The sequence below is a fragment of the Microcaecilia unicolor genome, unplaced genomic scaffold (genome assembly GCF_901765095.1).
Source record: "Microcaecilia unicolor unplaced genomic scaffold, aMicUni1.1, whole genome shotgun sequence".
NCBI classification, from domain to species: Eukaryota; Metazoa; Chordata; class Amphibia; order Gymnophiona; family Siphonopidae; genus Microcaecilia; species Microcaecilia unicolor.
The window spans coordinates 162800-188202 of NW_021963007.1; the positions used below are offsets into that span (position 1 = coordinate 162800).

Here is a 25403-nt window from a genome sequence, read left to right on the forward strand (position 1 = left end):
TTACTACTTTGTAGCTTCATCGTGTGCCCCCTGGTCCTAGTACTTTTGGAAAGAGTAAACAAGCGATTCACGTCTACCCGTTCTTTTCCACTCATTATTTTATAGAACTCTATCATATCTCTCCTCAGCCATCTTTTCTCCAAGTAAATTCCAGTGTTTTATAGTGATAAAACTGAATATCTTCTTCATGAAAGAGATGAGTTGAAAAGAGTGAGAATCAGGGAACAAGAGCTTATTTTTTGTGTACTAATCTATGATTATGGACGAGGAAAGACAATAACTGAGATAAATAAACAGGACACATTACATAGAGATATACAAATTTTACTATGTGCCTAGTTTTTAAAATTCTCTATCCCCACCCCACCCCACCCCCAACCAGATGTCTAGGAAGCATGAAAAATTTATAGGAAATAAATATTGATCTCACAAAATGATGCCATGGTAAATATAGCTATTCAGGTTGTTCTGACAGGGTGTCTATGATGCAGAAACCAACGCCTCATATCAACATATACATGCCCTTCCTTACATATGTAGCAATTTGCATCCCCCCCCCCCCCCCCCCGCTGTGACATTGGCTAACAGCCTAATAGGGCTCAAAACACTGATGTGTCTGCTGATGCTTCATGACCTCAAAGAGACCAATCACATCACATTCTTTACTTATCAGAGACTATCTAGATAGAGCCAACAAATCTATGCTGGTATATGTAGGCACCTCTGACTAACAGCCAAGACTGGACTGCAGGTACTGGGGAGGGCAGGGCAGGGCAGATCCCAATGAGTGGTAGAAAGGACATGGATGAGCAGCAGGAAGTTAGAAGTTGAGGTCCTCAGTACCAGGGCTGCATCCATTCCACATGCTGTCAAAATGTTTTGTGCACACTATCCTTGAGACTAACAAGAACTGCTTCCTCCTACAGATTAGATGGATATGGATGAGACAGAGAAGGAAAAAGAAGTGGAGAAGGAGGAGGAAGAAGGGGAAAAAAGGGGGGGGGGGGGAAGAGGAAGAGGCCCTGGAAAGCCAGGAGCTGCTGTACCATACTACAGCAAGCAAGCCCCAGGACAATACCCAGAGGTTTCACAACCCCTCTTGGTTCCTTCCCTTCCTGGAGCCTGAGAAGTCATAAAAACCTCATAAACAGGATAACGTGATTTAACAACTCTAGGGGAATAACGTAAGGGAAATAGATCCTGAGAAAAAGAGAACCGTATAAACCTCTGTGGAAAGTACCAAGTAAAAAGTGGAAAACACCTTACAGACTGATGTAATATGTTAGCTGGAAAATAGTATATAAGCAGTTGTATCAGGACATTACTTTGGAGAGGCGGTCTCAGATAGTATTTATGTATAGCAGAGCCGTCCTCCCATGAGAAAATATTAATTATATCTGTATTTGGTAAGAAATAAAAATTGCTTTTCTCATAAGTGGCCTTCCTAGTCTTTTATCACTCCAAATTGTGGGAAGCTGGTATAGTAATTTGGGGTAGGGGTAAAAAGACTAGCAAATTAAATTAACAGCATATAATAAAAGTGAATTTTAAAGATTGTTTTTCAACTCTGTCTTGACTGACCAGTGCACTCGGGGTCTGTATTGTTGATTAGAAGTAATTCTGTTTAAAAATGATTGTTTAACTTTGATTGTGTGAAAACAAGTTGGAATGTGGAAGATAAGACACAGCTCTAATTAATTTAGTATGTGAAGAGGAGTATGGTGCTTGTTTTTGGAAGTTCAGCCTGGCCACCTGGACTTGGAAAACATGTGACCACATTCCCACATTATGGCTTGTTTACCTAAACAGAGAAGCATTCTGTAATTTTCCTTAGCTCTGAACATGAGTTCTAAGCCTAATAAAAAGGGGAATTTCTTTCGGTGAAATGGGGGCTCATCTGTGAGTGGATACACTGCGCAGAGGACTTGTTCCTGGTCCAAGAAGCTCCTGGGTCTCGCTGTGAACCGGGCCCCCCCATCTGATGTTAAGAGCCTGGATGATGTAAGGACCAGTGATGTTGTATGTATATTGCTTCTTTTCCTGGTCTAAGAACTCTTAGTATTGCTTAGATGTAAAGGCCACTGATGTAATGCTACTACTACTACTACTTAACATTTCTAGAGCGCTACTAGGGTTACGCAGCGCTGTACAAATTAACAATTAAGGACGGTCCCTGCTCAGAAGAGCTTACAATCTAAAGGACGAAATGTCAAGTTGGGGTAGTTAAGATTTCCTGAAAAGAGGTGTAGTGATTAGGTGCCGAAGGCGACATTGAAGAGGTGGGCTTTGAGCATTGATTTGAAGATGGGTAGGGAGTGGGCCCGGCGTATGGACTCAGGGAGTTTGTTCCAGGCATGGGATGAGGCGAGACAGAAAGGGCGGAGCCTGGAGTTGGAGGTGGTGGAGAAGGGTACTGACAGGAGGGATTTGTCTTGAGAGTGGAGGTTACGGGTAGGGACGTAAGGGGAGATGAGGGTAGAGAGGTAAGGAGGGGCTGCAGATCGAGTGCATTTGTAGGTGAGTAAGAGAAGCTTGAACTGTATGCGGTATCTGATAGGGAGCCAGTGAAGTGACTTGAGGAGAGGGGTGATATGAGTATATCGGTTAAGGCGGAAGATAAGACGTGCGGCAGAATTCTGGATGGACTGAAGGGGCGGATAGATGGCTAAGTGGGAGGCCGGTCAGGAGTAGGTTGCAGTAGTCAAGGCGAGAGGTAATGAGAGAGTGGATGAGAGTTCGGGTGGTGTGCTCGGAGAGGAAGGAGCGAATTTTGCTAATGTTATAGAGGAAGAAGCGACAGGTCTTGGCTATCTGCTGGATATGCGCAGAGAAGGAGAGGGAGGAGTTGAAGATGACACCGAGGTTGCGGGCAGTTGAGACGAGGACGATGAGGGTGTTATCAACTGAGATGGAGAGTGAAGGGAGAGGGGAAGTGGGTTTGGGTGGGAAAACAATAAGTTCAGTCTTAGACATGTTCAGTTTCAGGTGGCGGTTGGACATCCAGGCAGCAATGTCGGATAAGCAGGCCGATACTTTGGGTTTATATAGCTAATCATTGTGTGTATATGGCTAATCATTGTATATGTCTTAACCATTGTATATATCTTAATCACTGTAGATTTTAGCACTTCTAATAAAGGTTTCATTTACCTAATATGAATCCAAAAAAATCCACAGTAATTATTGAGTAGTCTTCACTTTTGAACGCCCAAACTGACAGCAAGAATTCAAATCATTTATCTTAGCCTGCTGTCCAGTTCAAATGAAGGGCGGTACTTCCTTGCTTCCAGAAAAACTGTCATGCAGTCCCAATGGTCCCGTTTTGCTCCACTTCTTCAAGGAACCACATTACCATAATCCAAATATTGGAGGGTTAACTTCCCACTGCCTTCAGGTTGCTAACCCTTCAGTATTTATCATGAAGATAAAAGATCTGAATTGACCTGTAAGTGGATAGAAAAGAAACACTGCATTTGAAAAACCATTATCCAGATACTCAAATTTATTTCTTATTGTTAGATACCTCCACAGTCCAAATGTAGCCAGAACTGTCCTCCTGGCTTCAGGAAAATGGCCAGGAATGAAAAGCCCATCTGTTGCTATGACTGTATTCCCTGTCCAGATGGAGAGATCTCCAGCCAGAGTGGTGAGTGATACATGGCATGTTTACTGCCTGCGGATAGATATTCATGAAGATATTTAACCGAAAGAAAATAAGTAGGGCTAAGAGTATCTTGAATTTTGTATTTTAACCATGCCTTGGTGTTTACAAATAAAGCATTCGTTATCATTTTTTTTCTGCACAATTGGACAGCAGAGTAGCATGAACCAAAAACACCAGGAAGTGCCATACCAAAAATTTCTCCCAGCATTCTCTCTCTCCTCATTGGCGGTGGGGTGACGGCACTTGTGAGTGAGTGCCAAGAAGTGTAGAGTGATGCACTTGGGGTGCGGAAACCCAAAAGAGAGATACCAGATAGGAGGGGAGAGATTAGTAAGCTCGACTCAGGAGAGAAACCTTGGGGTGTTGGTGTCGGAAGATCTGAAGGTGAAGAAACAATGCGACAATGCAACGGCGTGGCCAGAAGGATGCTAGGCTGTGTAGAGAGGAGAGTAACCAGCAGAAGAAAGGAGGTGTTGATGCCCCTCTACAAATCATTGGTGAGGCCCCACTTGGAGTATTGTGTTCAGTTTTGGAGGCTGTGTCTTGCTAAAGATGTAAAAAGACTGGAAGTGGTGCAAAGAAAAGCTACAAAAATGGTATGGGATTTGCCTTGCAAACCGTATGAGGGGAGACTTGCTGACCTGAACAGGGCCGTGCCGATGCGGTAAGCGAGGTAAGCGCCGCAGGGGGGCGCCCACCTCTGGAGGGCGCCGCCGCGGTGCTTACCCTCGCCCTGGCCCAATCGTGGACTTCCCTGCTGCCCTCACAAGCGTAGCGCTTTTGTGAGGCAGCTCGGGCTCTCCCTCCTTCCTTACTTGGTTCCCGCTCTGGCTCCCCGATCGGCGGCAGCCCCCCCCGCGTGTTTTAACCTTTACTCTCCGACGTGGGAGCGATGTCAATCAATGAAGAACGTAGAACAGACTCGCTTCCAACTTCTCTCTTCACAGTGTCCCGCCTTCAGCGTCAGCGATGATGCACTTCCTGTTCCCGCGAGGGCGGGACACTGTGTGAAGAGAGAAGCTGGAAGCGAGTCTGTTCTACGTTCTTCATTGATTGACATCGCTCCCACGTCGGAGAGTAAAGGTTAAAACACGCGGGGGGGGGCTGCCGCCGATCGGGGAGCCAGCCCAGAGCGGGAACCAAGGAAGGAAGGAGGGAGAGCCAGAGCTGCCTCGCAAAAACGCTGCAGCCTGCCACATGTAGGGGGGAGGGCAGGGGAGAGGAGAATTGTTGGCCATGTATGGATGCAGGGCAGGGAGAGAGAAGAAATCGCTGGACAGGAGGGGAGAGGGCAGAGCAGGGGAGAGAATTGCTGACATGGATGGAGGGGAGGGCAGGGAAGAGAGGAGAATTGCTGGGCATAGATCGAGGGGACAGGGGAGAGAGGAAATTATCTGGAGATAGATGGAGGAGAGGGCAGGGGAGAACGGAGAGTTCCTGGACATGGATGGAGGGGAGGGCAAGGGAGAGAGGAGAATTCTGGACATGGATGATGGGAGATGGGAAGATGGGATCCTGAGATGGGAAGGCGGTAGAACAAGAGGACATGAAATGAGATTGAAGGGGGGCAGACTCAAAAAAGATGTCAGGAACCAAGTGTTCTTGTAATAATTTGTTAAAACTTATAAATAAAATAATAAAAAAAAAAAAAAAGATGTCAGGAAGTATTTTTTCACGGAGAGGGTGGTGGACGCTTGGAATGCCCTCCCGTGGGAGGTGGTGGACATGAAAACGGTAACGGAATTCAAACATGCGTGGGATATGCATAAAGGAATCCTGTGCAGCAGGAATGTATCCTCAGAAGCTTAGCTGAAATTGGGTTGCGGAGCAGGTGGGGGGAAGAGGGGTTGGTGGTTGGGAGGCTAGGATAGGGGAGGGCAGACTTATACGGTCTGTACCAGAGCCGGTGATGGGAGACGGGACTGGTGGTTGGGAGGCGGGAAATACTGCTGGGCAGACTTATACGGTCTGTGCCCTGAAAAAGACAGGTACAAATTCAAGATAAACTCATATCTTGGGCAGACTAGATGGACCATGCAGGTCTTTTTCTGCCGTCATCTACTATGTTACTATGGATGGATGGATGAATGGGGACAGGGGAGAGAGGAAATTTTCTGGAGATGGATGGAGGAGAGGGCAGGGGAGAACGGAGAGTTCCTGGACATGGATGGATGGATGGAGGGGAGGGCAAGGGAGAGAGGAGAATTCTGGACATGGATGGATGAATGGGGACAGGGGAGAGAGGAAATTTGCAGGATATGGGTGGATGGATGGAGGAGAGGGAAGGGGAGAATGGAGAGTTGTTGGACATGGATGGATGGAGGGGAGGGACGTCAGGAAGGAGATGCACATGGATGGAGGGGAGGGAAGAGAGGAGAAATGCTGGACATGGATGGAGTGGAGGGCAGGGAAGAGAGGAGAAATGTTGGACAAGGATGGAGGGAAGGAAAGATAAAGGAAGGAGATGCACACGGATGGAGTGGAAGGGAGAGAGGAGAAATGCTGGACATGGATGGAGGGAAGAGAAGACAAAGGTTGTAGATGCACATGGATGGAGGGGAGTGAGGAGAAATGCTTTATATGGATGGAGGGGAAATTGCTGAATTTAAAGGCTGGATTGGAACACTTTGAGGGCAGATGTTGAAACTGGAGAAAGGATAGGGTGGTAGACAGGACGCATAAGGACACAGAAAGATGGTGGACATGATGAGAGAAAAAAATATCAAATGGAAAGAAGACACTGGGACCAAAGCTAATAGAAAAACTAAATGCTCTGACAGCAAAGGTAGAAAACATTTTTTATTCAAAATTTATTAATTGGAATATGTCAGCTTTTGGAAATGTACATCTGTGATATTTTGCATGTAAGTTTCAATGTTTCTAGTATTGCTGCATGCTGAGTCTGACTTCTTGTATTTTGCCTTCATATCTGTTAAGCCATGTGTTTTTCATGTGTGATCAAGATGCAGTATTCTGCTAGCGTGAAGTATTTGCAGCCCTTTTTGTTTTATTTTGGTTTCACTAGGTTGTGTACTGGTGTTTTAGAGCTCGGTGTAATTATAGTGCTGCCTTTCCACACATAAAGGTTGTAGCTCGTTCTGTCCTTGGAATTAGTGCTGTTATGGTTTGGTAAGGCTATGAGTGTGTTTTGCACAAGTTTGTATATAGTGTTTTGCAGTGGAGAGATTGTGTGTTGGCCTTACTAAGTTGGCACCAAAACACCAGAAAGGGTGTACAGCGTAAATCATGACACACTACCTCTTGAAGGATCTACACATGGTCGTTAATAAAAGGAGCTCATTGTGAACACTAGTGTAACCCATGAGGGGTTAAATTATTTTAGTACCTGAGGCTCTCCGAGGGTGTTCGCCATCGCGTTGGAGGGTTGTGGAGCTCGGGTTGTTTTTGGCGCGTCGGCGCTATAACAATTGTGGCGAAGTCGCGCCAGAGAGAGAGTGAGGCGCTCCGGCAGCGTGAGTCAGCTGTTCGGCGATGGGCGGGGCGAAGGCGAAGAAGGGGAAGCCCGGGGAAAGCTTGGGAAGTGTTCTGGGCTCTGATTGGCCCTGCGTCGGCGTCTGACGTCGACGTAATGACGTCAGACGCACGTTTTTGACGCAGGGCCCGGGATTCTTTAAGCTTAAAGGGAACCGGCTCTTTTAAAAGTGCAGAGCCGGTTCCGAAGAGAAGATAAGGTCGGCGTGGGACCGGAGGAAGAGTGAGGGAGTGCTCCGGTGCACTCTCCCAGCATTTATTTTTATTTTAATGAAGTGGCCGGTCGCGTGGTGGCTGCGCGCACTGGGAGGAGGTGGAGAAGAGTCGGGTGCAGAGGGAGGCACGCGGACGATGCTGGCTCGCGACGGAGTGAGGAAGGACGCTCGTGCCAGGACAAAATGAGGAATTTGCAGGTTACAAGAGCTTTCAGGTAACAATTAGACATGTCAGTTTTAATAGAAATTAAATATATATGTCTAGAAGGTGTTTAATAGTGTTTAAAAATGCTGTTTTGTTGCTGTGGGGACTTTTAGAAGGTTGGGCTCGTGCGTGAGGCTCGAGCTCCTTGGGGAAGGTAAGAAGGGTTCTAAACTGCCTTCAGTTGTCAGTTGGGTGGGTATTAGATGACTGGACGGATGTGTGTGAGAGGGTCCGTCCAGAACTGTGTAAAATTTACTTAAAAGTTACAAAAGATTGTAAACAGTGAATTGACTTGATACATTTGTGTAAAGACTGGTTTAGTTAATTTAAAAGAGCCCCGCGGTCGTTTGGCTCTGAGATGTGTGAGTGAAAGTCTGAGCTTCGAGTAAACTGCTGACCCTGTAGTATTAAACACAGTATTGAGAAGCTCAAATAAGGAAAATATTTATTCAAATTTGGTGTGACTTTAAAGGTTATAGCACCCATTCTGAGAATGACTAGAGTACAGAGATGTTCTGAATGGGCAGCTGGCCCTGTTTATTAACGTGACAGTCTGCTGAACTGCTCTCTGGTTACTTAATTTAAAAGTAATTCCAATGCAGCGCATGTATGGATAATGTGTATGTTTAGTGCCAGGTTATTTTTAAGTTTGGTACTGGCATAAAATAAATATATATACACATAAAGATAACCAATACTGGATTAAAGAGTTGGTTTCTGGTACATATTTAATTATTATAATACCAACTGTGAGGTTTCCATAATTTATTCTGGGAGAATTAATTGAGGATGGGATCTAGTATAGGGATTCATGATTATATTTTTATTTAATTGGGTAGCTAGAAAAATAATAACAATTTTAAACTATTGGAGCATTTGCATAGGGAATAGGTTTTTTTTCCTTTGAGTTTGTAAAGATTAGAGTAGTAGGTATTCCTTCGCCAGCTTCCAGCTTCAGTCTCCAGTAAAAGTACGGTACCCAACGTTAAAGAAAGAAGAAGAGCAGAAGATATACAAGAAAGCAGGAAAACAAAAGCTAAGTGCATTGACGTTAGCATACAGAACAGCACAAAAACTGATTTATAAAAGGCTAACAAAAGGAAGAGAGAGAGAGAAAACACAAACTATACTTACCTGCTTGACGGATGAGAGAGCTGGAAAAAAAATATAATAACAAAGAATCAATTCTTATAGAAAAAAGGAATGTTTAGTCAAAATTTTGAGATGAAATACATATTTAGTTAATAAGTTTTGCTAAGATTTAATTTATACTTATCTGATAAGACGTAGGAGAAGTGGGTCTGTCAGATTGTTGATGTACTAAATAAAAAATATTGAATTTGTTAAATGGGTATGAACTTTACTCATATCCATAATATAAATAAAAATAATAAGTTCTTGAATTATTAAGGTGAATGTTCTTTGTGTTCCTGAATTATTACATTAAAATATATACCCAATTTAGTTTCATTCCTTTCCCCGTTTTAGAAACAGGGAGACGTGGCTAGTGTTAATGTCTGTATCTTAACCCTGTCCGATACACGATATTTTGCCTGAGGTATTCTAAGGGTATTGTAGGGTGAAGTATCGTGCCCAGGGTGAGGTCACAGGTGAGACAGGCGGCTGTTGAGTTTACTGTGAGTGTATGAGGCAAGTAGTATGTTGAACAGAATAAAACAAAGACTGATGTCTTATTAAAAAAAAACTTCTGTTAATTAATTTACACTTCCAGTGTTTTTAATGAAGACACTGGCAGGGGTGTCTCTAAGGTACTATTAAACAGCCTGGATATCTGAGTTCTAAAGAAAAAAAAAAAACAAGAGAACTGCTCTACAGAGTTATTAATCACAGACTTAATTATAACTATATTTAAACTGTTTGTTGGATCTCAACATAAGATTTATTACTGAGAGCTATTGTAATTCTTGAAGATGGTTACATTCTCAGTAGGTTAAAGTATAAATGAATTTTACACACTCTCTTTGGAAAATAATTAAAAGTGGGAGGGAAATAGAACAGGGTTCAAGAATTATCCGTTTTTTTATTGGGTGAGTTAGAACAGGCATTCATTAAATTGTACAGTTTTTTTACTCAAGTTATTTATTAGATAGATTCTAGGGTTATTGAGTTTATTTTAGCCCAGTGTAGTAGGGTTCCTGGTTCCAGAGGTTTGGTTTCCTGACTCCTGATTTCTGAGTTCAACTAATTGCCTAATGTTTAATGGTACCCAACGTTAAAGAAAGAAGAAGAGCAGAAGATATACAAGAAAGCAGGAAAACAAAAGCTAAGTTCATTGGCGTCCACATACAGAACAGCACAAAAACTGATTTACAAAAGACCAACAAAAGAGATAGAGAGACAAAACACAAACTATACTTACCTGATTGATAAAGGAGGAATCTGAAAAAGAAATAATAGCAAAGAATCAATTCTTATAGAAGAGAGGAATGTTTAGTCAAAATCTTAAGATGAGATACATATTTAGTTAATAAGTTTTGCTAAAATTAAATTATACTTATCTGATAAAATGTTGAAGTTGATCTGTTGAGTTGATATTGTACTGAAAAAAAACTATATTGAATTTGTTAAACGGATAGGAACTTGACATATATCCATAACCTAAATAAAAAGTATAATTTATTGAATTATCTATGTAAAGGTCATTTGTTTTCCTGAGTTATAACAAAAATATAATAACAAATTTAGTTTTTATTCCTCTCCCCGTTTTAGAAACAGGGAGACGTGGCTAGTTTTAATGTCTGTACCTTAACCCTGTCCGATACACGATATTTTGCCCGAGGTATTCTAAGGGTATTGTAGGGTGAAGTATCGTGCCCAGGGTGAGGTCACAGTTACATTTATGGCGTCACGGACAGGATTTATTGTTTATTAAAGAACTTTGGTGCGGGGAATAGAATTGTTTAAGTGAGGGATAAGAATTTGAATACAATTTTTGAGGTGACTACTGTTTTGAAATTTTATCTGCAAAAATTTGAAGCCTTGTTTTTTAGCCACGACCCAGTCTCCGGTGAATATGGAGGATTTGAGAACTGAGTTGGAGGAACTGAAACAGACGGTAAAAGCTCTGAGAGATGCACGCCAGGCACCTGTAGTGACGAACACCATTGTTCTGAGGAAGGAAAAAGAGATCCCGAATTTTTTTGGATTTCCTAGGAATGCTGGGGACCTGTCTGTGGAGGAATGGGTAGAAAGTACTAAGTCGGCGGTGAAGATTTTGAGAATTCCTCCAGAGGATCAATTGGAGACCATTAAGGATCACATCAAGGGTCAAGCAAGGGAGACGGTTAAATATTCCGCTCCAAGAAGACACTGCACAGTAGATATGATTTTTGAACTACTTCTGCATGTCTACGGAGATAAAGTTCCGTTAGGTATCCGTGTAAAAGAATTCTACGATCAAAGACAGAAGGTGGGAGAGACCATAAGGGAGTTCTCTTATAAACTGCAGGAGAAGTTGGAGGCAATCCGTATAAGAGATGCCTATCGAGTGGGTAACCCGGAAGTCGTCCTTAAGGAACAGCTGATTCTGGGATTGCGTGATGATGTGCTCAGGAGAGAGATGAGCCGAAGACTGGAATTGAATCCGGAGCTGACTTTTGAGGATTTGATGCAGGCAGCCATAAATTGGGCAGAAGAAGAACGTAGACCCATTCGGTATCCTGACATACCGGTTAAAATACTGCAGCGAGAACCAGTGGAATTGCCTAGGGGTGGATCAGGAGCAGCAGTGTTAGGGTCTGGCCTGGAAAGGGATCCTATGTCGGATGTCATCAGGAGGCTTGAGAGAATGGAGAAGAGGCAAGAAGAGTTCATGTACCAACAAAGAAGGAAAGAATTATCTCTAGCCGCGCGAGGGGAGTCAGCACCCCGCCCAAGAGATTTCTCCAACATTACTTGCTACAATTGTGGAGAACCAGGACATCTGGCTAGGTATTGTCACAGTGAGAAAATAGTCAAGAGACCGCAGAGATGTGAGGAAGAACAACCGAGTACTAGCATGCAAGGAAAAGTAGCAGAAAAAGGTCAAGGTGATGTTACTGTACCCAGAGCAAAATTACAAAGTCTAGAGTCTGAAATACTTCAGCAAGATTGGGGTGTTCTTCAAGAAAAGGCTATGGGAACGAGCCCGGTCCTTGTTTTGCGGATTGGAGATGTGGAGACCAAGTGCACAGTGGACACAGGATCCAATGTATCCACCATCCTCGCTAGTTATTTTTACAAACATTTTAATCATTGTGAGGATCTCCAGGATGCAAGCTGGATAAATGTGTCCGTGGCTAATGGGACGGCTCTCCCGGTTATTGGCTGTATTGCGGCGGAGGTGCAATGCTTGGGTCAAAAGATCCCGGAACGGTGCATTTTTGTGGTTCGGGACACCAAAGCGATGTCAGAGGATGAAGAGAAAATTCCAGGCATAGTGGGAATGAACGTCCTAAAATACCTGGATGGCTTATTTAAGGATCTGACTATTTTGACTAAAGATCTGAATAACAAAGAATTGAGAATGATTTCGGCAGCCATAGAAAGGAAGAAAACGTTTGACAGAACGGATGTGGAACACCTGGGTTTTGTGAAAACGGTGGGGAGAGACCCGTTCGTGATTCCACCCAGATCGGAGAAGATTCTGCAGGGAAAGTGTCAAAAAGTTCAAGGGATGAGGGCATGTTCAATGATGGTGACTGCCACCAAGAATGGACACTCTCCGGGTAATCTCCTAGTAGCAAATACCTTAGTAACACCTGAGCAAGGTAATATTTTTGTGAGAGTTATGAACGTGGGCGATAAAGAACTGATGATTCCTCCAAGAGCCCGAGTTGCGGAGGTGGTGAAACCAGATGCCATCTTGTGTCCGGAAGAGGTTGCAAATTTTAATCAAACTGTTGAGGGAGATCTGGATAATAGTATGGAGGAGATTCCGAAGATAAAAGTTGATTGGGAATCACTTACGGAAGAGCAGGCCCTGAAATTAAAACAGCTTCTGCTTAAACACAAGAAAGTATTTTCAGTGAATAACCAGGATATCGGTTTTACTTCCCTGGTAACTCATGCAGTGGAAACTGGAGATACAAGTCCTATAAAGCAGCCTTATAGACGAGTGTCCCCCCACCTATACAATGATTTCAAACAGCATGTGTTCGAGCTTGTCAACCAAGGGATTTTGAAAAGGAGCAATAGCCCTTGGTCCTCTCCGGCCGTAGTTATTAGAAAAAAAGATGGCTCGTTAAGATTTTGCTGCGACTACCGGAGATTAAACGCAGTGACCATTAAGGACGCATATCCATTACCCAGAATAGACGAGTCACTGGATGCACTGGGTAATGCGGTTTGGTTTTCGTCCTTGGATCTTACCTCGGGGTATTTTCAAATGGGAATGGAACCTAAATCAATACAGAAAACAGCAGTAACTACCCCATTTGGCCTGTTTGAATGGACTAGAATGCCTTTTGGGTTGTGCAATGCTCCGGCGAGCTTTCAACGACTAATGGAGCTGGTGTTACAAGATTATGTTTTTCAGATACTGTTACTGTATTTGGATGACATCCTGGTGTATGCATCCAGTTTCCAGGAGCACCTGCAAAGGCTAGATTTGGTGTTCACCCGATTACATCAATGTGGTCTAAAACTAAAGCCAGCAAAATGCAAGCTATTGTGCCGTAAAGTAAAGTTCTTAGGATATATTGTTTCAGAGAGAGGAGTAGCTACAGACTCCGAGAAGACCAGTGCATTGAAGAACTGGGTTCCACCAAGAACTAAAACCGAATTAAGAAGCTTCTTGGGGTTCGCCAGCTTTTATAGAAGATTTGTTGAGAATTTTGCACAAGTGGCGGCTCCATTACATCGATTAACGGGAAAAACAAAGAAACACCAGAAAGAAGTACCGTTTGTCTGGGATGAGGTGTGCCAGGTAGCGTTCGAAAACCTGAAAGAGAAGCTTGTCTCCGCTCCAATATTGACATTCCCAGTGTTCGATCTTCCTTTTATTTTGACCACCGATGCCAGTTTTAAGGGACTAGGCGCTGTCCTGAGCCAAGTACAGAATGGAGTGGAGAGAGTAATCGCATACGCCAGTAGGGGACTTAGAAAGTCGGAGAGAAATGACAAAAACTACTCCGCTTTCAAACTTGAGTTGTTGGCATTGAAGTGGGCTGCCACAGATAAGTTTAGGGAATACCTGCTGTATAAGAAGTTCATTGTCAGATCAGATCATAACCCGTTAAAATACCTAAATACAGCAAAAGTGCAAGCAGTGGAACAAAGGTGGCTAGCTCAACTGGCCGAGCTAGATTTCGAGGTGGAGTATAAACCGGGTAAAATTAATCAAAACGTGGATGCCTTGTCACGCTTACCTCAAGGTGAGGAAAAGGAAAATTTGGAAGAAGACCATGGAAAGGATTTTTGGGTTTTCCCAGTAAAGAGTTTGCTGACTATAGCAAAACAACAAAAAAATAAACGGGTCACGAAATCGGCAGCAGTGCGCATTATGTACACTGAATTGGAGATTATTGAAACACAACGGAGAGAAAAAGTCCTGAAAGATATAATTGATGTTCTAGAACAGAGAACTACACCTAATTTGTCTAAAAGATCGCCAGAGTTTAAGAAGTTGTGGGCTCAAAGGAAACGCTTAATTTTGAGAGAGAAAATTTTGTATAGACAGATAGAAGACCCTAGGACTAGGGAGCAGATTTTTCAATTAGTGGTCCCGGTTGAACACCAACAAGAATTATTGCAATTCCATCATGATCGCTCCGGACATTTCAGTACGGACAGTATGCTGAGAGCTTTAAGGAAAAAGTATTTTTGGGTAAACATGGCATCAGATGTGGAAAACTGGGTCAAGAATTGTACCAAGTGCATCCTTGCCAGAGAAGTGTGTCCAAGAGAGAATGCGCCCATGACTTGTTTCACCATCACACAACCTTTGGAAGTGGTAGCTGTGGATTACACTCTCCTAGATCGTGATTCAAAAGGGTTTGAAAACGTCCTGGTTATGTGTGATATGTTTTCACGTTTCACTATAGCAGTCCCAACCAGGAATCAATCCGCTAAAACCACAGCGAAGATGCTGATCAAATACTGGATCACAGTTTACGGAATACCCAAACGAATTCATTCAGACCAGGGAAGAAATTTCGAGGCATTGGTCATAAAAGAACTTTGTTCCTGGTACAACATAAAGAAATCTAGGACTACGCCGTATCACCCTAGAGGAAATGCTAGGTGCGAACGTTTCAATAGGACGTTGTGTCATCTAATCAAAACTTTGGCAGAAGAGAAGAGGAAGACTTGGTCTGATTATTTGTGTGAGGTAAATCAGATCTACAATAGTAGAATACACAGTTCTACCGGCTACAGTCCAGCATATTTATTTTTAGGAAGAGATTCTTTAATGCCTTTACATAGCTCTTCGACAGAAGTAAATGAAGAAAATCAATTGAGTGTGGATGAATGGATACTTGAAAGGCAAGAAAAACTGGAAGAGGCTCGAAGAATAGCAAATTTTGTCTCGGAGAAATCTGGCCTTAAAAATAAGGAACAATACGATCATAAATGTAGAGGAGAAACACTGGAAACAGGAGACTGGGTGGTGGTAAGAAATCAGGGATTCAAAAGAAGGCATAAATTGGAGAACATTTGGAACTCCACACCATTTCAAGTAGTCACTGTCTTGGGGCCTAATGTGTATAAAATACAAAATAGGGGGGGGTATCGAGAGAGTTCTACATAGAGATCAACTTCGGAAAATTTCAGAGTCGCAAGTTAAAAATATTGATGAGTTTCAAGAACCGGAGATAATTCAGGAAACAAATGATCATTCGGAAAGTCCACTAAGTGATGTACCAGTCAAAAACAATGAGTGGTACATTATCCAAACTGTTACGAATGTACAATCAGATATTGATTTATCAAATGATTTGGTAAATGATTCAAGTGATGATGTAACTGTTCCCCTTAGTTGCTCAGAGGGAGTCAGAACTTCCACTAGAGTAACTAAGGGAAAGAGACCTCCGTTCCTGATGGAACATTACTGTATTTGATGACATGATTTCAGTACAGATGAAAGTAAAATGTTAACGTGTTGAAAAAAAAAAAAGGGAAGGATGTGATGTTAAAATAGTAAATGGAAAATTTAAGTAGTAAATTTTACAGAAAAATTGTTATAGTTAACAATTTTTATTTTTGGTCCGCACGAATGTAACCCATAAGGGGTTAAATTATTTTGGTACCTGAGGCTCTCCGAGGGTGTTCGCCATCGCGTTGGAGGGTTGTGGGTCTTGGGTTGTTTTTGGCGCGTCGGCGCTATAACAATTGCGGCAAGGTCGCGCCAGAGAGAGAGTGAGGCGCTCCGGCAGCGTGGGTCAGCTGTTTGTCGATGGGCGGAGCAAAGGCAAAGAGGGGGAAGGCCGGGGAAAGTTTGGGGAGTATTCTGGGCTCTGATTGGCCCTGCGTCGGCGTCTGACGTCGACGTAATGACGTCAGACGCACGTTTTTGACGCAGGGCCAGGGATTCCATAGGCTTAAAGGGAACCGGCTCTTTTAAAAGTGCAGAGCCGGTTCCGAAGAGAGAATAGCGTAGGACAGAGCCAGGAGAGGGTCGGAGAGGTGCTCCGGTGCCCTTCTCTGACATTTTAATTTCTCTTATTTAAGTTTGCGGGACGCGCAATGGGCTGGCACGCGCTGGGAAGGAGGAGGAGGAAGAGAACAGCTGATTGCACGAGCCAGATGCTGGCTCGTGACTGAGCTGCGGCAGGCTCGTGTTCGGGACGGAAAATGAAGATTTTTACGGACATTAAGAAAAAAGGTACTGAATTTATGCTATTGTAAAAAAAAAAAAAAAAAAGCAAATGTGTGTTAAATATTAAGAAATGTGTAATTTAGTTTAAAAAGTCTGTTTGGGGGGTTTTGTGGCATGGTGTTGGGGCTTGAGCGCGTGCTTAGAGCTCGAGCTCTGGCAGGGGTGTCATGGGATTCTAAACGGGGCAGTTGGCAGTTGGGAGGGTTGTTGGACAGCGAGCTGACCTGTGCTAATGTCCGGTGCTCAGCTGTCACAGAGAAAGATCCGTTTAGACGGATTTTGAGAGGTTTGAGAGGTATCAGAGTGTGTGTAGTGAGTGCTAAGTTTAATGACTTAGTTTGAACAGCCTTCCGCGTTTTTTTTAAGGCTTTGGTAGGTGAGACAGGCGGCTGTTGAGTTTACTGTGAGTGTATGAGGCAAGTAGTATGTTGAACAGAATAAAAAAAAGACTGATGTCTTATTAAAAAAAAAATTCTGTTAATTAATTTACACTTCCAGTGTTTTTAATGAAGACACTGGCAGGGGTGTCTCTAAAGTACTATTAAACAGCCTGGATATCTGAGTTCTAAAGAAAAAAAAAAACAAGAGAACTGCTCTACAGAGTTATTAATCACAGAATTAATTATAACTATATTTAAACTGTTTGTTGGATCTCAACATAAGATTTATTACTGAGAGCTATTGTAATTCTTGAAGATGGTTACATTCTCAGTAGGTTAAAGTATAAATGAATTTTACACACTCTCTTTGGAAAATAATTAAAAGTGGGAGGGAAATAGAACAGGGTTCAAGAATTATCCGTTTTTTTATTGGGTGAGTTAGAACAGGCATTCATTAAATTGTACAGTTTTTTTACTCAAGTTATTTATTAGATAGATTCTAGGGTTATTGAGTTTATTTTAGCCCAGTGTAGTAGGGTTCCTGGTTCCAGAGGTTTGGTTTCCTGACTCCTGATTTCTGAGTTCAACTAATTGCCTAATGTTTAATGGTACCCAACGTTAAAGAAAGAAGAAGAGCAGAAGATATACAAGAAAGCAGGAAAACAAAAGCTAAGTTCATTGGCGTCCACATACAGAACAGCACAAAAACTGATTTACAAAAGACCAACAAAAGAGATAGAGAGAAAAAACACAAACTATACTTACCTGATTGATAAAGGAGGAATCTGAAAAAGAAATAATAGCAAAGAATCAATTCTTATAGAAGAGAGGAATGTTTAGTCAAAATCTTAAGATGAGATACATATTTAGTTAATAAGTTTTGCTAAAATTAAATTATACTTATCTGATAAAATGTTGAAGTTGATCTGTTGAGTTGATATTGTACTGAAAAAAAAATATATTGAATTTGTTAAACGGATAGGAACTTGACATATATCCATAACCTAAATAAAAAGTATAATTTATTGAATTATCTATGTAAAAGTCATTTGTTTTCCTGAGTTATAACAAAAATATAATAACAAATTTAGTTTTTATTCCTCTCCCCGTTTTAGAAACAGGGAGACGTGGCTAGTTTTAATGTCTGTACCTTAACCCTGTCCGATACACGATATTTTGCCCGAGGTATTCTAAGGGTATTGTAGGGTGAAGTATCGTGCCCAGGGTGAGGTCACAGTTACCATTTAGCCACCCTAAAAGGGTGTTTTTTGGCTCTACACGTATCATGATATTATGATCCCTTGTTTCATATTGTTGACGGTCTGCATGTTCCGTATGGTGGTATATTGGTGTATTAGGGTCTTCCCAGTGTAATATTTATGGTACAGTAAGGTTCTGAGTGTGTTTTTGCACAAAGTTGTGCATAGTGTTTTGCAGTTGAGCGATTGTGTTTAGTATATGCTTTGAGCAACCACTTTATTCTTTGACATATGATACATATCTAATATCTAAATTTAATAAAAGGTATTAACTGTGACTTTTATTTTTACTTATTCTTTTTCTGTGTGTTGTCAAACACTTATGGAGGTAAGCTCCGCCCCTGGCCCACCCCTAACCCCGCCCCCTTTAGCCTCCCCAAACAGTTGGGCCACCGACCGCCTATGGCAGGCATGGATGGGAGGGCAGCAGCAGGGCCCAGGGAGAGGACAAATTGCTGGAAGTGGAGGGGAGAGAGGAGGATTGCTAGCTATGGATGCAGCAGGGAAGGGCAGAGAGGGACAAGGATGGACATGGGGGCCCAGGGAGAGGACAATTTGCTGGAAATGGAGGGGAGGGGAGGGGAGAGAGGAGGCAAGGATTGCTGGCTATGGATGGAGGAGGGAAGGGCAGAGAGGGACAAGGATGGACATGGGGGCCCAGGGAGAGGACAAATTGCTGGAAATGGAGGGGAGGGGAGAGAGGAGGCTTGCTGGCTATGGATGGAGGAGGGAAGGGCAGAGAGGGACAAGAATGGACATGGATGGGAGGGCAGGACCCAGGGAGAGAGAAGAAATTGCTGGAAATGGATATAGAGCAAGAAATGAAGAAGAAAGGAGGAAAGTAAAGAAATAAATTAGCCCTGGAAATGGAGTTAAGAGGACAGATAGCAGCAGACTCAGATACTGGGCCAGCATGATCGGAAAAAGAAAGTCACCAGACAACAAAGGTAGAAAAAAAATCATTTTATTTTCATTTTAGCGTTTGGAATATGTCCACTTTGAGAATTTACATCTGCTATCTTATTTTGCAATGTATAGCAATTTGTTTCTAAGAATATTGCTGACAATTCCTGTCAGTGTGGCAAGTGGTGAGCGATCATTTTCACCGGGGGGGGGGGGGGGGGGGCGCCAACTGATAGTCTGCAGGGGGGCGCCAGAGACCCTAGGCACGGCCCTGGACCTGAACATGTATACCTTGAAGGAAAGGAGAAACAGGGGAGATATGATATAGAAATTCAAATATTTGAAAGGTATTAATCCACAAATGAACATTTTCCGGAGACGGGAAGGCGGTAGAACTAGAGGACATGAGTTGAAGTTGAAGGGGGGCAGACTCAGGAATAATGTCAGGAAGTACTTTTTCATGGAGAGGGTGGTGGATATGTGGAATGTCCTCCCACAGGAGGTGGTGGAGATGAAAACGGTAATGAAATTCAAACATGCGTGGGATAAACAGAAAGGAATCCTGTTTAGAAGGAATGGTTCCACAGAATCTTAGCAGAGATTGGGTGGCAACACCGCTAATTGGGAAACAAAATGGGAGCTGGGCAGACTTCTACGGTCTACGCTCTGATTGTGACTGAATAGAAAGGGATGGGCTGGAGTGTAAATTTTAAGGGGCTTTGATGTTAGCTTCAGAACTTAGTAGAAGAACAGTACTGGGCAGACTTCTACGGTCTGTGCCCTGAGAAAGGCAAGGAGAAATCAAACTTGGGTATACATATAAAGTATCACATACCATGTAAAATAAGTTTATCTTGTTGGGCAGACTGGATGGACCATACAGGTCTTTATCTGCCGTCATTTACCATGTTACTATGAGTGATGCAGGGTGTAATTATAGCTCAGTAAGGTGCATGACACCAGGGAGAAGAAGAAAACCAGCTTCAATAGAACATTTACTTGGAGTTGAATTTAATTTTGGCATTTATAATTGCTTAACCATCAAGTTTAAGGCAGAAAACAATCATACATTATAAGCAGGTAATGTCTCTGCCCCTAAAGGGCTCAAAATCTTGGTCTTTGTACCTCTGAGACAACGGAGAGTTAAGGGGTCCTTTTACAAAGTGGCAGTAAGCCCAACACGGGCTTACCACTCACTACAAGGAAAGTAGCGTTGGGCTACCACAGCAGCCCAGTGGCAGTTCCCACCCTCAACGCGTATCATATCCAGCATTACAAAAATATTTTAATTTTTGTAGCACTGGTGTGTACCTGGCAGTAATCGGGCAGTGCTGCACACTGCCGGCCAAGTGCTTCATTTGCCGCATGAGCATTTCCTAAAAAATCCAAAAGGTTGCCTTCTACCCATGCAGTAAAAGGGGGCCTTGGAGCATCAAAAAACACATGCTGACGCAGGCCCCTTTTGCCGCAGCTTTATAAAAGGGGCCCTCAATGACTTGCCCAAGATCACAAGGAGCTATAATGAAAATTGAACCCAGGATGCTGGGATCAAAGACTGCTGTACCAACCATTAGTCCACTCCTCCCCACAATAACATGTCAGCTGCAGTCATACAACCATCTTCTCCCTCAGCTCCATTTCTAATACTGACAATTCCAATCCTTGCCATTGCTAACAGAGTTTCTGTACTATCCAGAACTCCTCCTTAGTCATATTTGTTCTTCCTCTATGGTCAAAGGACTCCAATTGCTCCACATTTTGAAGAACAAGTTGTTTAAAAATAGCTATAGCTGGATTGACCGGACCTGGAGGAACCCATGACCACTTGGCTACACAATCGGAAAAGACCTTCTTAGAATCCGAAGTTCCTGCAAAAACCTAGTTTTAACTGCAGAGACCGCACTTTTCAAAGTCCACCTGAAATTGAAAGGGCTGATGTCTAGAAGATGGGACAAACAAAAAGACTCTTTGATAACACCTTTTCTTCCTCTTTAGTAATGGCGAATCCTGAAATCACTACTCAATTAGCAAAAACCAAGCTGGAAACCAGCAAGTCAGCATACTGCACATAAAAGAAAAAACAGAGTCAAAAACAAAACCCCAAAGGAGCATGGACAGCCCCAAAAAAACTTAGCTGAAACTCTCACAGGAGCTGTTACTGGAACCGCCACTCATCTAGTATTCGGCTATCACTCCATGGAACCTCCAATATAACGGATGGAAAACAGAAAAGCAGATCAGTAGTAGATATAAATAAACTTTATTGGTGGCGTAAGAATATTGCTCAACACAGGCTGTGTTTCGCCCAGAAAGGCGGCGTCAGGGGCTATTGAATGAACTGTATTATAGGATGCTTGTGAAAAAGTTGTAATTTATTCCAATAAAGTTTATTTATATTTACTACTGATCTGTTTTTCTGTTTTCCATCTTGGAGTTTGCGGATCGTATGCCTTGTTGTTTCTTGTGATCTCCAATATAACGCCAACCCACCTAGGCAGTGCACTCCTGGATCCCCTTGGCAAGTAGAACCAAATCTTCAACAACAGCGTCTTGTTTCGCTATTTTCCATGCTGCATCAAGAAGAAACAGTATATATCCAAGGAATTGCTCACTACCATCACTGACTTAAAGATGATGCCAAGAAGCCATAGACACCAGCAATTTAAAGATCCAACTACGCCAGCTGACTGGTCACATGCCTGCCAGTGAGTCCATTTCATACCACGGGGGAGCCCGATCACATCATCAAAACAGGAACTAATCCTCAGCCTAGAAAAACACCAGGGACACCGTTAAAAAGAGGCATTAAATTCTACACATCTGTTCAGCCCATACGGTTCTACTGTGTTCAACTTATAAGTCCACTGCTGTTCTTTGCGCCATAAGATTTTTCTTTTTCTTTTATGTGCAGTATACTGACTTGCTGGGTTCCAGTTTGATTTTTGATAATTGAGTAGCGATTTCAGGATTTGCCATTTTTGTATATATTTTGTATGATCATTCACATGTTCTTCTTTTGAGATTGGAGAGGTTTTTTTTTTTTAATCAACTGATTTTCTCCATAGGTTGGGAGTTTTAGCAGTTGATTCTTTTTTCCTTCCTTTCTTTTCTAAATGGACCAATGATAATACCTTACTTCCATTTATGATAGTGGACTTTATAATACTTGATATATTCATCCCTATTGGAGTTTAGAGGTCTTATTTGTTTAAAATTTTTTGTTTAAATTTCTGTAAAGAAGTTTTGAAGGTTACAGGTGAATGAGATACAAATTTTCAAACTCTAGTCATGCACTCATATTTGACCTAAGTGAAAGCTTCTTTATAGAATTGCCCCAAAATATTTATGTTCAACTATCATTTGCCTTACCCTATCATTGTGTTTATTTGCAAATAATAAATATAGCAAATACACACACCATCTCTCCCTGTGCCACACAACACACACAGTCCACCCCCCCCCCCCACACACAAGTACTGACTCACACACACACACTCTCATGCAACATCTAAAACCTCCCCCCTGTCATTCTGACAGAGAAAAAAAAAAGTAACACCCTGTCAGAAAACCTCCCCTGTCTCATACATATACACACGATCTTTCTCTGTGACACACAACACACACAGTTAACCCCCCCCCCACACACACTATTACTGACTCACACACACACACACACACTCTCATGCAACATCTAAAACCTCCCCCCCTCTCTCACACACACTCTGTGTGAAACACACTCACACTCACTGTGGCTCACATACGCACTTGCACACACTCTCATTCTCACACACACACACACACACACACACACTTTCTCACAGACACACTCGCACCCACACTCACTCTCTCTCTGTCACACACACACATTCACACATTCACTCTCTCTCTCTCTCACAGTCACTCTCACACACACTCTCTCAAACATACACACTCCGAGGAAAACCTTGCTAGCGCCCGTTTCATTTGTGTCAGAAATGGGCCTTTTTTACTAGTAGCAAATAATTAACAGTAAATAGGTTTTCACACTCAGGCAAATTCCAAAGGAATTGCAAACATACCAAAAGGAACACCTCATATAGGGGCCTTTTACTAAGCCGTGGTAGGCTCTATACGTGTGCAGCATGTGCCAAAATGAGACTACCACAAGGCCAGCATGCCCCCTGGTGGTAATTTCAGATTTTCTGCGCATCAATAATATCTGGATTGATTGTTTATTTATTTATTTCCTTTCACGCACGGCATTTCCGGCGGTAATTAGCACTTGGTGCGCACCGACTGGTCACCAGGCGTGTAGCGTGTGAGAACATACTGCTAGATCAATGGGTGTCATTAAGGGCTCAGGCCAGTTTTAGGCGCATGCTGGTTTCAGTTGTACTGCATGCCCTTTTCCCATCACATTAAAAAAGCCATTTTTTTGCAGACGCAATAAAACCATGTGCCTACACTGCCGCAGCTTAGCAAAAGGATCCCATGGTCCCCAAAAAGGAAACAGCCAGACAAAATTTACAGGGATTATGGGGATGGTATTCAAAGCGATTTACGCAGGCAGGAGCCTCTCCTGCACACTTAAATCGTTTCCCGATACCTAAGTGGGGATATTCAGTGGCAATTGACTGGAGGATGCTGCTGAATATTCCCACAAACCGTCCAAACAAAAAATGGTCAGGTCAAGGGACAGTGCTGAGGGCAGCACTGAGGAGGACCCTGACGTTATGCAGGTGCTGGCAATATTCAGTGCTAAGTGGGTTAATTTAGGACAGCTCAAGTAATCCAAAGCCTTATCTCTCACTATAAACCCCCTTGGATATAATACCTTTGAAGATAAGTGGTTATTGTTTCTGTGCACAGTCTTTTCTGGAACACATGTGTTGCATGTCATGGAATTGCAATCACATCGTATAAAGTTTATGTGGAATTTCTGGAATAATAATTTTTCTCCAGGAGCTGGAGTTTTTCTAATTGTCTCTTTCCCCCCGTATTTGTTTGAAACCTATGATAATAACTGGTGTCTCCATGTGGTAGAGAGACACTGTTGAAGGACTGAGCATAGCCTGGAGTTCTGAGCTTTCCTTCTTTGATATTAATTATAGAGTGAATTGCAATTCCTCCCAATGTTTACAAACTGATGTTTATATTTACACTAAATTAGGTGCCAGGAAGTTCTGCTCTAACATAGTATTCTGTAAAGGATGTGCACCCTCTCTGGAATACGAGCATAGCGTAGATCTCACATCTAACTTTGGGTGCCATGCTTAGGCCTGCTGAAACCTGGTGAAAATGCTGGCACACAACTAATGGCAGTTGGGCACATAAATGAACCTATTCTAGAACACTGCACCTAACTTCTGGAAACACCCCTTGATTCCCCCACGCCTCTCCTGGGTTGCACACTATAAAATGGAGGTGCACATGTTAAAGAATACGGCACAAAGCAGATCAGCACATAAACCCAAATGAGTGTCAATTAACAATTATTGATTGTTAACAGCTCATTAACTAATTAGTTTCCACACAGATTTGGGTTCTGCACTCAAATTTGGATGACCTGTATAGAATCCAGGGGTTTGCTGTCTAATTGATGCAGTTCATGAAAAACTGGAACATTCTTCTTTTTTTTCTCAGATATGGATGACTGTATAAAGTGTCCAGAGGACAATTGGCCCAATCAGAAGAGAGATGCCTGTATCCCAAAAGTGATAACCTTTCTTTCCTATGAGGAGCCTTTGGGGATATCTTTGACTCTTCTCAGTATGCTCTTCTGTTTCATCTGTGCTCTCATTTTGGGAATCTTCATTAAATACCGGCATACTCCCATAGTAAAAGCAAACAACAGGAACCTGAGCTATATTCTCCTCATCTCCCTCATGCTGTGCTTCTTCTGTTCCTTAATATTCATTGGTCGTCCTGATAAGTTGACTTGCATTCTTCGACAGGTTGTCTTTGGTATCACATTTTCTATTTCCTTATCCTCAGTACTTGCAAAAACTATCACTGTTGTCATTGCCTTCCAAGCCACCAAGCCCAAAAGTAAGCTCCGGAACTGGATGGGTTCCAGTCTGTCAAATTCTATAGTCCTTTGCTTTTCTCTTCTTCAAATCCTCCTGTGCCTTGCCTGGATATGTTCTGCTCCCCCATTCCCATATCGTAACACTGAATCAGAAATTGGAACAATAGTAATTGAGTGTAATGAAGGATCATTAATTGCATTTTACTGTGTTCTGGGATACCTGGGATTTCTGGCTGGTGTCAGCTTCACTGTAGCTTTCTTAGCAAGAAATCTACCTGACAGTTTCAATGAGGTCAAATATATCACCTTCAGCATGCTGGTGTTCTGCAGTGTCTGGGTGTCTTTTATCCCAACATACCTGAGCACCAGAGGCAAGTACACAGTAGCAGTGGAGATATTTGCTATCCTGGCATCTAGCGCAGGACTGCTTGGCTGTATTTTATCCCCAAATGCTACATAA

General features: G+C 42.6%; 1 protein-coding gene across 1 annotated transcript; it reads left to right on the forward strand.

The window, feature by feature from the left end:
* The first annotated feature begins 1973 nt into the window (after positions 1-1973).
* Positions 1974-25403, forward strand: LOC115458717 (vomeronasal type-2 receptor 26-like). Its single transcript, XM_030188542.1, has 3 exons — positions 1974-2001; positions 3520-3646; positions 24559-25403. The coding sequence occupies exons 2-3, from the start codon at positions 3571-3573 to the stop codon at positions 25401-25403; spliced, it is 921 nt and encodes a 306-aa protein (XP_030044402.1). The 5' UTR covers positions 1974-2001; positions 3520-3570.

What these genes read in the sequence shown, in the direction of transcription:
- LOC115458717 (XM_030188542.1), top strand. Translation starts at nt 3,571, where the DNA reads ATGGCCAGGAATGAAAAGCCCATCTGTTGCTATGACTGTATTCCCTGT. An exon ending in AGAGATCTCCAGCCAGAGTG is followed by an intron (nt 3,647 to 24,558) that starts GTGAGTGATACA and finishes TTTTTTTCTCAG; the next exon opens with ATATGGATGACTGTATAAAG.